The sequence below is a fragment of the Aplysia californica genome, unplaced genomic scaffold, assembly GCF_000002075.1.
Source record: "Aplysia californica isolate F4 #8 unplaced genomic scaffold, AplCal3.0 scaffold00146, whole genome shotgun sequence".
In the NCBI taxonomy this organism is placed as follows: domain Eukaryota; kingdom Metazoa; phylum Mollusca; class Gastropoda; order Aplysiida; family Aplysiidae; genus Aplysia; species Aplysia californica.
In genome coordinates, this window is record NW_004797416.1 from 506,843 (window position 1) to 519,727 (window position 12,885).

A 12,885-nucleotide genomic window follows, 5' to 3' on the forward strand; every position below is an offset into this window, starting at 1 on the left:
CTTTCTGCCCCCCCCCCCTCACCTCCTTTGCCCCCTCCTCTGGGCTCCTGACTCTTTCTGCAGCCTTTCTACTGCTACTCCTTGGCTCCTCCTTACTGCTGTCTTTCTGCCACACCCCTGATCTTCTGGTTGGAAAGATCTACACCTAGCCTTCTCGGACAAGGGCGAAAAATCTCGGAGGGCCCGTGTGCAAGTTGCGCACGTTAAAGATCCCTTGGTGGTCTAAAATCGATAAGAGTAGGCTTCGGCCGCCACCCGGGCAAAATTCAAAATTTCCTACAAACTGAAAATATTAGGAGTGTCCCGCGCCCTCATATGACCTTTATGCAGTTGCGAGCGCCGCAAAACACTTTACAAAAACAAACAAACAAAAAAGCTGTGACGCGCGAAAGGAACATTGGGTGCCTAGATCTATGATTTTGGTCGGCTATTTTAACATTCGCCGTGATTGTCATCATTTCGCGACGTACCGGAAGTCCCAAATTTGGCCCACTTTTGTTTTGAACGGATCATCAACAGTGCCTGGATATGATTGTTTTCTCGAGTGACTTCCCCCTACCCGCTTCCCCAGAACAGCCAGAACAACGGCGGAAAGAGAAAAACGAAAGTAGTCATTGTCGTCAGCGTTCGGTGATGCACAAGAATCTACCGCTGAATGTGACATACAAGACTGTTTTGCATGTTTTTATGCTACCCTGTTGAATATTTGAGTGAAATTGCGGTGTTTACATTGGATTCCTGGAACAAGAGTGTGATGTGTGAACAAACTTCGAAAGATGGATCATTTCTGTGGTTATAGATTTAGCTTATTTTGTGCTTAGTGAGGACACTTGGAGTGTCGTCGTGCAACCATACAAGACTGACTGACGTACAAGAAATTAAATTGTCCTAAGAGCAAGCCTTTTTTAAGTCATGTGCTTTTCTTTACTCAAACAAATAAACAAACATGTCCTTGTTTATCTGTCTAACTCAAAAGTACACATTTGTTCCTTGTTGGCATGAATGCCTTTTTCCAATTCATTGTGTCATCATTGTTATGTACAAGTAATGTTTATCATCATTGCTAATATAAGTTTTCAATATATATTTCGTACATGCATGATCCATTTAGAAGAAAAATAAGCCCAATTATTGATCTGTGTATCTCAAAGTGCACATATTTGTTCTTTGCAGGCATGATTTTACCTTTTTCCAGTATGTTTTGTCATCTTTGTTATGTACAAGTACTGTTTGTCATAATTAATAACATTTGTGATTGTCCACTGTCTTTAATACGACTTGATATCTGTTTCAAAGCGAAAGAAACCTCTCCTGGGATTTTTTTAAACACTTAAAGTACACATTTCTCTCTGGAGGCATAACTTTGTCTTTTCCAGTACATTGTGTCATCATTGTTATACAATCATGTTTGTCATCACTGTCATCCCCTCTGATTTTGTGCTTTTGCCTCATATTATTATTTTTTTTTATTAGTTTGAAATTGTTTTGCACATCTGTTTTTCTGGTTCTGAGGCTTTGATAACTGTATTTGTACAACCTTTCACTATTGTGATGTGTTGTCAATGATAATATCCAAGTCCAAAGTGTGTATCCTTTCTTGTACATAACAATGATGACATGTTCTGTGCTCTGCGTCATTGTTACAATGCTTGTCATTTATATTACCATTATAAATGGAGTTCATAGTGTATAAAGTCTTTGTTTACTAAACAAATGGAATTTAAAGTCTATAATTTGCCTAGCTGCTTATCTGTTTTGTCATTTCTGTTACGTACAAGAAATACAGTTATTGCCAAACCAATAGACCCATATCTCCAAAACCCTACATCTCCTTGCTCTGATACTCCAGGAATATGAGCACTAAATGTCAATCTGTGACTGACAGAAAAGGGAGTCAAATTGGTAAGAAATTTTTTTTTGCATCACTGAGTCTCAAGAGAGTCTCACGTTTTGGCAATTGCTCAGCGTGTCCATACTACTTACAGTGTGCCATTAGTACTAATATTCCACTGACTCAACTGGCTGAAAGTGTGTCTACAGGACTAATGTCCCACTAACTGACAGTGTGTCTATATCAGACCTGCCAGGTTTTCAAAATGGGAAACTTGGATGAAAGGTAAGAAAATCCTGTATTTGAGGCCAACAACCTGGATTCCCATGTATTTGTATTACCTGTATTACCTGTCCTGGGAAACAACGTCATTGCACACCGGACAGGTCCGTAAGTGCTCAGTTCCCCCCTGCACCAAAGCCCGAAAGGTATCCATACTGATTGTTCTGGTGGCTGTCTGATTATGGCGACGTCTTTCCTTTCCAGATAATTGCTCCTTTCTTCCTTCTCCCCTCTCTATCCCCATTTCCCGCATCCTAATGATTGCGTGGTGTTCTGCTGTCTCCTGGTCTTCTTCATCCCGCAACTTTTTCTCCAGGGTTTCAACACTTCTCCTTTGTCAAATTTCACCTCACCATCAACCACGGCACTGCCTGCCAGCCTATCAGCCTCCTCGTTGCCCTTCTCTCCAAAGTGTCCTGGACAGAATATCCATGTGATGGCTCTAAGTGATGAGTGTTGTATTGGGTTCATCCATTCACTCCGAAGCAGCTCTTTCTCAACTTTTCGCAGGATGCTCTGGGAGTCTGCGACAAAAATAAGATGGGTAGTTCTTGGTCTTGTATTTTGAAGCCGGCCAAGCGCTCTTGTTACGGCCTCAATCTCCATTTTAATGCTTGAAGTTGTTCTTTCTATGGCCACTGACATTCTATGAACCTTTTTGTTCCCACTGTACAACACCCCTTGTTATAAGTAATGGCCATAAAAGTAATAGCAGCAACAGCAGTATATTAGTATTAGTAGTCAAAGCAGCAGTAGTAGTAGTAGTTGTAGTAGTAGTAGTAGTAGTAGTAGTAGTAGCAGCAGCAGTAGTAGCAGCAGTAGTAGCAGCAGCAGCAGTAGTAGTAGCAGCAGCAATAAAAGCAAGAGCAGTAAAAATTTACAACCAAGGGATTTGAAATAAAATTGCCCTAGAATGGCACCCAATGAGGTCCATTGCTGTAAATTTGTAGTAAAAATTATAAAAAAATCTGATGCATTGTTATGATAATAATACTTAATCAGAGAGGGATAGATGGACAGGGTGGGGGATGGAGAGAGAGAGAGTGTGTGTGTGTGTGAGGAGAGAGGGAGAGAGAGAGAGAGAGAGAGAGAGCGACATTAGGCCTTGTCAACTGTTTCAGATGATTTCTTCCTGAAGGCAAGAATTCATCTTTAAATTTCGCAAAAGCTTTGTCAAATTCGACGTAAGATTTGAATGCCTGCTCTAGAAAACCTTCCATCTTGTCAGGCGGAGACTAGATAACTAGGACCACCCTGGGGAGCGAAGGGGAAATGGAAGATCTAGATGATGTTTAATCATCAGCGCAAAAGAGGTCTGTGTTCACTCTGTCGCAATTAACGCCACGTTAGTTGTCACAGCGTCGCTCTGTTGCAATTAATGCTACCTATTCATATATTCTAATGAATGAACTACCGGTAAAAGAGACCTGTTCTGCAATTGCCAAAATGTAATTTGACGCTGAAATCTTTGTTAAGGAATGTGACCGAGCCGGCTCTCCAGCATAATATAGTGGTCCTGACTGGAAGTCGTGAGCGACCTGCTGGAGATAAGGAGTTTGACACTTAGCCATCACATTTTGGGGAAAATAAATTTAAAAACTGGGAGGTAAACATAGGCGATCGGCGAGATGAGGGGGCAAAGTGTTAAGACCTTCTAAATTTTGCAACAAAAAATTCCAGTAACTCTTTTATTTATGGATTTTTTAAATGAAAAAGAAAAACCTGCTGTTCTGAAAAGTTACTCCTCTTTCATTTTTAAGCTTATTTTAAAGCAATTTGGATGAAATTTTAATGTTTCATTTTCTTTGTTACATTATGGTGCGAACAGTGGGGACGGGGAAATCCTGTTTCATGGAACAGCATTAGTCCTCTCGTACACTTAGAAAATCGCAGTTGAACCTTACAAGTCGGGGTGCAGAGGTTGGATTGTCGAAGGATTTGAAGAAAGATAAAATAAGAGAAAGCTTTCTTCTTGGACTTGGAGGGTGGCGAATTGACCTGTGTTTCCTTGTTCTACCCCCCCCCCCCCCCCCCAATGCAGCATTTGTCTATGGCCGAATTTTAATTCAAGATAAATGAGAGACCTATTAGTCTATTACGCTTGCTTAATAATAAAAATCATATATTATTAGAATCTAATTATAGTTTTAGTAGACAGTGTGATCTATTGTACTGTAAGACATAATACAGTATGATAGAGGTGAGAAATATCCTGAGAATAGGAAAGAGAAACAGATGGGTAGAGTTCACAACAAAATTTGAGCAAATTTTTCAGTTTCATCTAGGGGATGATGCTGCTCTCCATACTATCACCATGACTGTTATAGTGGTTTATTTTCTGACCATTCTACAGTCACAGCTACTTCCCTTGATTTTTATTAAATTTCAATCTCTCTTATTTTTCATTTTATTGGTTTACCCGAATCATGAATATGAAGAGTACACAATTTGCCAATCTTTAATGTGTTTTGAGTTTATCCATTCTGGACTGTCAAGGGGTTAGTTGATTTTCAATTTCAAGAAGCTTGCAGTAGTTCAGTAGTAGTTTGTGTATGACAGGATGGCTATGAGTATGCCCACCCTGACAGAACAACAATATCACCAAATAATAATATTGGATATGTTTGATTAAAAAACTTTTTTGCACTGTTCCAAAAACCCTGATCACTTTTGATAAAACTATTTCTTTGAACATTTGAAATGGTTTCTATAGACCTCTGAAAATGTTTATGATCCCTATCCTATTAAGTTAAACACTTAGTAGACCATGGTTTCAAAAGAAATTTTTGTGCGATGGAATTACTCTGATGAATGACATTGATCATGAATTGCATTTCACTTGTTTTTAAATTTTGAAAAATGCAATTTTCTGAAAAACTCTTCCTTTCAATAGGTGCGTTTCTCACGTTGCTGTCTCCATCTACATTTTCTGTGAGACATTATGGCCGTCGGGTGAGGACCAAACCTCCGAAGATTTCTCATTTTGGATACTCAGGTATAAAATGTTTTTTTATTACTATTAAATTTTGTTCTGGAATTTGAAATTGTTTTCTTATATAAAATGAATTATGTAGTGTCATATTCTTTGATTACTTTAACTAATGAATCGTGTGTTGGTTCTGGTCGTACTCTTCTCTGATGTTTGGTGGCAGATTCAACGTCTATAAATATTTGGGTTCAGTAACAAGTAAAAATGGAATTTAATCTGTTCACTCGTTCTGTGTGAATAGACACTACTAAAAAGTTATGAACTGCTACTGTAGGCCTTTAGGAGCTTTAATTTTGGTTGAATGTTGCTTTCACAATTAACAAGAATCAGTTCCGACCCTTTTAGAAATGAATGAATCTAAGCCGTGACCTATAATACACTACTTACAAGATAGGACCTAGTGGGTCTTCATGTTCAAATTATCAAGTAGAACTTCAAGGTATTCAAGCCACCTTGGAGTACTTAAACTACACCACCTTCTGAAAATACCCAATATTTGCAAAGAATGTGGTCTTTTTCTATGACCCCATGTTACGGTAGCCTTACAAGCAATGGAAAACTGTGAGACAAACGGTGAGAAAGTCCTCCATATTGTCTTAACAGCTGACCAACTTCTCTCTTCCTTTGCTGTGAGGCTTGTTCTTCAGTGGATCCCAGGACACACAGACATTCATGGCAATGCAAAGCAGACAGAGTAGCCAAGAAAAGGATTGCGTCTAGCACAAGTTCAGCTCTATTTTCATTCTTGCATGCACACTTTACAATAGTCCACCAAAAACATTGATCTTTTGGTCTTCACTCGGTAGATTATAGAGTCATGTTGATAATCTCTGATCAAGAGGCAATTATCTCCTTTTAGTACTTTAGGATAAACAGGATTTTCAGTAGCATTTTCGAGGACCCTCTTGTTCTGAATCATTAATTCTACATATTTCATGCCTCCTTTTGACACAATTGAGATCACAAAGGAGGCAGGCTGCTTTGACCTTGCCTGTCAGAGCCATCCAAGGCAGAGTGAGATACAACATACTAAGTGACAGACGGAGATGCTCCATAAAATAACTGCCCCATAGGTAATTCGAGATCATGTCTTCGGCTTGATAATATGGCAATGAGTGTAACAATTACACCACAGATGCCGGTACAGTTCTAAGTGAGGCAGGGCATATTACTGTCAATTTGAAGTGAAGATTTATTGATGGGACTGAATAATAGAATTTGTTCAAGAAGTAATTCTCCCAACATTTTTTTCTGACCTTGCTTGCAGGTGACCTTCGCACTTTACCAGAATTAGCTGACGAGACCAGGTTGTATCAGTATAAAGACTTGGAAAGTGAAGTGGAACAGTGAGTTTTCTCTTCTGTCTCTAACTCTTTAAAGGAAATTAAGTGCATATCTAGCTTGGTAATTAATTGTTGAGCCCTTTCTTCTTTAGAGTATGCCTCCTGATGTGTGGCTCCGCCTCGCGCGCGGTCCTTGTCGCTCCAATATCAATCAAGTAAGACTATAAAGAACCCGTCTCCTTACATGCGCCGTGACATCTAGCCGCGCACGACAGTCGTCTGTAATGGAGACCTCGTCATGCCCGACACACTGGGGGTGTGACAGGTTTAAAGCATCACCATTGTTAAAAATATCTAGCCCAGGAGGGCCGGTCGACACGCTGTGTGTGTGATGTGGTTGCTCATAAGGATACTCACCTTTCGACTCATCCCTAGTGACTGCCAAGCATGACACTGCGTCGTGCAGAAGGAGATGTTGACTGAGTCGCTGTCTGACATGTGTTTCACATGATTTATTTTTTGGGATAATCTATGCAGTGGTTTTTTCTTCTACACTAACAAGAAAGCTAGTAATACGTTTATACAGTTTTTGACTTTTGAACGTGTCAGTATAATTGAAAGTATTGAGAGAGTCTATGTTTTTGTTTGAACGCATGATCTTTTTTTAATGTTATTTCAAACATAACTGACAAAACCTGTTGTCCTTGCATATTTCTTGTTTTGTGATTAAAAGCGATTGAATACCTTTTGTCAGTTTGTCTTCTTACAAGTGCATATCAATATCTTTTACAAAACATTAGTGACAAAAAATTCATTTTCATTTCTTTTAGAGATGAGGTTCTTAAAAGGCTGACCAGCTTTGAGTTTGCATCAGGGGTAAGTTTGATTTTCTTGTTTTAGAATTCTTTTTGGTTAGCTCATCTCAGAGCTAGAAAAGTCCTCATTTTTCTGTAGTTTTTTTTATTTTTTAGGTTTCTTGTTATCAGTTTCATGTGAAAGGAAATTGTCCTTTCTGTGTAAATGCTATGAGTGTCCTTTTTACTATAGGTGCATCCCTTCTCCAAGCTGCCTTGCTTTCTTTTCTTTTTACTTTTCTGTTGTTGTTTTTCTGTTCATTGTTTATTTTTTATCTGTTTGAGTAGCTATTTTGGTGTTTTTATTCATATGCTTCTATACCATGCAGTCACTTTTTTCGACGCTGCTTTTCAATTCTATTTCATTATTCATTGTGTACTTTAACATGTTTTAACAAGTGAAGGTTGATGTATTATTTTGCTTTTATTTATGTTTTAAAAATCAATTACCCTAAAACTAATAAATGTAGTTTGAATGTTATAAAAAATTTGGTAGGTACTTATAATTCGCAAAAAGTATATTTTTGAGTTAAAATGTATTAAATTTAATTTGATACAGGGTAATATGGTGTTTTTGTTCTTTTTGATTGATTGTTCTTAATGTTCATTGTCCCGATTTGCTGTCGTGCTAGTAGTAAAAGTGTTGAGAGTTTAAAATGTTATAATGTCTCTGATCCTTATCTGTGTCTTTTGATAAATAGCTCCAGTTTTAGTACAAAGACAGTTATAGCTGAGTCAGAAATGAGAGAAAGTGCCATCTCATCTCACAGATGTTTGAGGATGCTGTTTTGATGTTTTACTTACTTCTTTCCCCGAGCAGTCGGTCATTTTTGTTTGTCATCTCTTCTTTTCCTTGTCATGAAAGAATTTTTCTCTCTCTATTGTTGGGTTTATTTGGTAGTAAAAAATGAAAAACTACTTGTGTTGGTTCTCGTTGTCTCGAAATTAGTGGGTGGTTGAAGGGTGCTGTTGGTTGGTCGTTCTTCTTTTTCTTTCTTTTTTTTTTATTGTTGTTTCTACCTACCTGTCTTACTTTTTTCCCCTGCACTAACTGACTTGTTTTGTCAGTGTGCCCCTTTTTACTCAAACAAATCAAATTGTTGCTCAAAATCAAACAAATTGTTTGTTTCAGCCGGACAAAATTGCCCACAAACAGGAACTTATTCTGGATCGGATCATTGAGCTGTTTGGGTCTGACAGTGAGCTGGAGCAGACAAGTAAATCTTTTGTAGTCTCATCATTTGACTTTTGCATTGACATTTCCTTTGAGCTTGATGTCTGCTGGGATATCTGATCTAACTTACACTTCCTTTGTTTTTTTACAATTTATTGTATTGTACTGAATATTAAAAAAAGAAATTCATTTAAAGTTGCATGAACCTTTTAGTTTGAATTTATCACTCTCATTTAAATATTTTCTCGAATTTTCTTTTTTCTAGTTACCCCCCCCCACGTATATCTCTATATAAATTACTTAATACCCAGCTATTAAGTTTTACAAATAATAACTTGCTTCAAAACTTGTTTTCCTCAGTTGCCTTAAAGACGCTATCAATCAGGCAAATGATTCCAATGTGTATAAAACACAGAACGGTAAGTACGATTAAGTTCAGGTAGTTGTAATACTTTCCTGTTTGTTGGTTAATTGTCCTGCTGAATACGTTTCATGTAGATCTGATTGGTTTTGATCCTTTTTTAATGATCAAATTTTTAAAAATCTTTAATGTTCAATCAAATCCAAATGTCCTGGGCTTTTTTTAAAATATGGAATCTTGGAGCAGAGGTTGGTAGAGAATCACATGTAAAAGCAAATGTTTTTCCTAATATCTGTAAATTGTCAGAGGTAAGATTGAAACTTCTCCTAACTTTTATAGGATTATGTCCTTTGTTTCTTTCCTGCCTTTTCATGTGGGCTGTTGTAAAGAGCTGTTGATGTGACCTGTTTCTTTTCCGTTTGTTTGAACTACTTCTTTCTTTTCTTTCTTTCAACTGTCTTCTTTTTACATCATCTTGGTTTTACTCAGCCCTTAGTGAATATATTTCGTTGATTTGTTTGTCTTTTTAGTCAAAGCAACTTACTTTCTTTCACTTTCACAGAACAAAGTCGCAAAGATTATCCTGCTCAAGAATATTTTCGGTCGCCGCAAGATGCTGACAGAGCTGAGGCAAATGGACCATGAGCGTTTTGAGTGGCTTCTGAGAGAGCTGAAGATTCGCTACGTGATCCCACGGGACCGAGAGGAGTACAAGGGCTGGAAACACAACCTGCGGGTCTCCACTCAGCAGAGGGCACTTACCAAACAGAGGAGGAAGCTGGAGAAGCTGAAGGTTTGTGGCTTCTTTTTTGTGAGTACAGTATCTGGTAGTTATGTATGAAAAGATAGAGGAAAAGAAGAGCAGAGGAAGGCAATGAAGGACATAAATAGATGGCCTGAACAATTTTGCAACAAATAACACAAGGAGAAAAATGAAGCTGATGAAGAACACAAACAAATGGAAGGAGTGAGGTACCATGATCATTGATGTCTGCTCCAGACCTAACACCTGAAGAAGAAGAAGAAGAAGAAGAAGAAGAAGAAGAAGAAGAAGAAGAAGAAGAAGAAGAAGAAAAAGAGAAGAAGAAAAGAAGGAGAAGAAAAAGAGCAGAAAAAAAGAAGAAGGAGAAGGAGGAGAAGAAAAAGAAGAAGTTATGATAATGATGCTATGGAGATTGAAGGAAGAACTGGAGGTCTCACTTCTGATACATTGGTGGTTTGAGTACCGTGACTCCTAGGCCTGTCAGTTGTGATAGGGATTTAATGTTATTTCTTTTAAGAAGTGGGACTTACGAATGTAGCGTCTTTTAAAAAAAATTTTTTTTTATAGTAGAGGGTGTTACGGCGCTCGCAACTGCATAAGGTCATATGAGTGCCATATAATGTCTTTTTCTGGTAAGATGGAGCCAAGTGGAAGGAGAGTATTGAAGTAACTATCCTAAGTTCAAGCATGCCCCCTTTAGAGATTTGAAGCAGTGTCATCTGTATTGTGCCCAATTCAGCTTGATTGAAACTCACTGACAGCGGATACCGACACTGCATCGGTGAGCCTAGACGTACGTGAAATGCCAAACCCAGACCCCTGCTGGTTTTGATTTCTTCTCCGTTTTTACGCTATTAACGACTTGCACTACTTGCAGTCGGTCTTAGCAGTTGGGGAAAGGGAAGGAATGGTGATATGATGATGCTCGTCTGTTTGATTTGATGGTTGTTTCCCTTGATCTATTGGGGTTGCTTTTGTGGGTTTTTGTTGGTGAGATGAGTTAAAAGAGTATCTTTTAGATCTAGCAAATTGTTTCACGATTTTGGGTTGAACATACACACTATCCAGCCTTTAATTGAAAGACTTAGTGTACTTAGATTCCAATTATTCTGTTAAAAGGAAAAAAACCCCATGCCTTTGAGGTTGCTTCATGCGCTTTGTCAACCAGTGGCTCAAGTTATTCCAAGTTTATTATCTTGCATTTCAAATTATTATGCAAACACAAGTACAACATATATTGAATATCTGTTTTCATTTCAACAAATCACAACATAAAAACAACATATAGTAAAAATTATGAGCATGTACTTTGAACTGTTATCCAACAATGAATTTTAAAAATACTTTTGAAATGCTGGCAGCCAGGTTAAATTGGGATTTCATCCCGTGACAGTAAGCCCATTAGACACATTTTAACTTTTTTCTTTTTCTAAGGCTTTTAGCATTCCTACTTACCTGCATATCATGTGGTGTTATGGTATGGTTCTTCGCAGTTGATCACAGAGGTCATGAGTTCAATTCTTGCAAGGGGAATTTATTTCATCGAGAACCTCCACCTCTGTGTATCTCCTTGTATGTTTTATACCTCTCAGTGTGGGTTAGCCCTCACATACGAGGTTTGAAGAAGCTTAAGAGTACTTTTGAAAATACTTTATATCACGGATAGTTCCTACTCGTCGGGACCGGCCTCGGTAGTTCGAGGGATCCGTAGTTTGAGTTATGCGGGAACAGTGTTATGGCTGTGTCAGAGAATCAAGGGAAGCAAGAACAATGATGAGCAACGCTTTTGAGTTCGATCGGTAATGAGCCTACCTGTACCAAGACAGTTTTAATTACGCAGGTCAGTTTGAGCAGTCTTTAGTCTACACCAATCGAATTTCAAATTTTTCAAAACAAACAATTTGATAGCATAAGCACATCCCAATGGTAATCAACAATGGGATGACTAAACAATGCCGCCCTACCCTACCTCTCCCACCAAGCGTGCAGTCCTTTGTGAAGAGTGGTGTGGCGGCCGATCGTGTGCTGTACAACCCTTTCTCTCGCCTGTTCCACACAGGCCTAGCTAGGCTTAGGACCTTGGCACATGCAGAGGGCATGTGTGTCGAGCACTGGCCTAAAAAAAGCGCAGCTAGCTGCTTCTGTGGAGGAAGGGGGGGTGAGGAGCAATCACAAAGAACAAAGAATGTGAGGGTCAATCGTTAACGGTCTTTTATGATCACGCCTTTTCCATGTGTCGAGAAAGGAAGCGCTCGCTTGCTAGCTTTCTCCGAGACTGTTGTAGGTTTGGCTACCAGCAGTTTCCAGGCTTGTTTTATTTGTGTTTCTGCTCTTTGTGCTTTTTCGAGAACGTTTGTTTCTCTCTTATAACACCTCTAATATTCGGCATTTGAATGACCTTATTGTGTTGTAAGTGCCGTAAAACATTTACTAAAACCAAATCAAGAACGTTTTGGTATTGATGAAAATCTTCACTGTCCGCTTTGGTCCGATGTTGTCACATAACCCTTCATTATCTTGCTATCTGTGCCTCTTTATGTGTGAAATCACATGTAATTATTGTAGTATACACTCACACAAATACTACGTGCGCGCGAACGTGCGTACACACGAACGCACACAGACACATTCACATTTTTACACAGATGTACTCACAGAAGCAAACGAACAGACAAATACACGCAAAAAAAAACACATAAATACACACACAAACACACACATAGGCACACACATAACCCAGCAAACACGCACAAACACACACAAACAAACTAAGACACACGAAAGAACACGACGTCAAATATTAGCAGCCAACAAGACGACATTATTAGTCCAGACATTGTCGGGGTAACCCCCTGCTGTTTGACAGAAGACCACGAACCCTTTTGTAATCAACAAACCACACGGGGCATGTGGGTCCCTCAGTGCAGGAGGGAAAGAAAAAGAAAAAGAAAAAGGAAAGACAAAGAAAAGGAGGAATAAAAGAAAATGAAAACCATGAATAAGACGTGTTTTCCGTTATGGATTATGGAGCCTCTGCTTGTATCAATGTGCAGTGTGTATCTTGAAGGAGTATATTATATTTATGCTTCTTTCCGCGCCCTCGGTAATATTTTCCCGGATATTCATTATCCAAACACAACGAAAATGCGCTCATGCACACAAGCGCACTAAGATCCAAATATTGATGTATACCGTCTCATACACTTTGGAACCTTCACACATACACGTATAGACACATTTAAATACACACATACACACTCACACATACAAAATCACTTCCTCTCACACACTCTCTCTCTCTCTCCCCATCCCCTCTCTCTCTTTCTCTCTCTCTCTCTCTCTCTCTCT

General features: G+C 38.7%; 1 protein-coding gene across 1 annotated transcript in view; it reads left to right on the forward strand.

Moving 5' to 3' along the window:
* The window catches only part of LOC101846879 (28S ribosomal protein S15, mitochondrial), a 17,329-nt gene that overhangs the window by 1,621 nt on the left and 2,823 nt on the right, over window positions 1-12,885 (forward strand). The window contains exons 2-7 of the mRNA XM_005097095.3: window positions 5,007-5,108; window positions 6,370-6,448; window positions 7,216-7,261; window positions 8,372-8,456; window positions 8,774-8,832; window positions 9,337-9,567. Of these exons, the coding sequence (XP_005097152.1) occupies window positions 5,007-5,108; window positions 6,370-6,448; window positions 7,216-7,261; window positions 8,372-8,456; window positions 8,774-8,832; window positions 9,337-9,567 (602 nt within the window). The remainder of the gene's footprint in view (window positions 1-5,006; window positions 5,109-6,369; window positions 6,449-7,215; window positions 7,262-8,371; window positions 8,457-8,773; window positions 8,833-9,336; window positions 9,568-12,885) is intronic.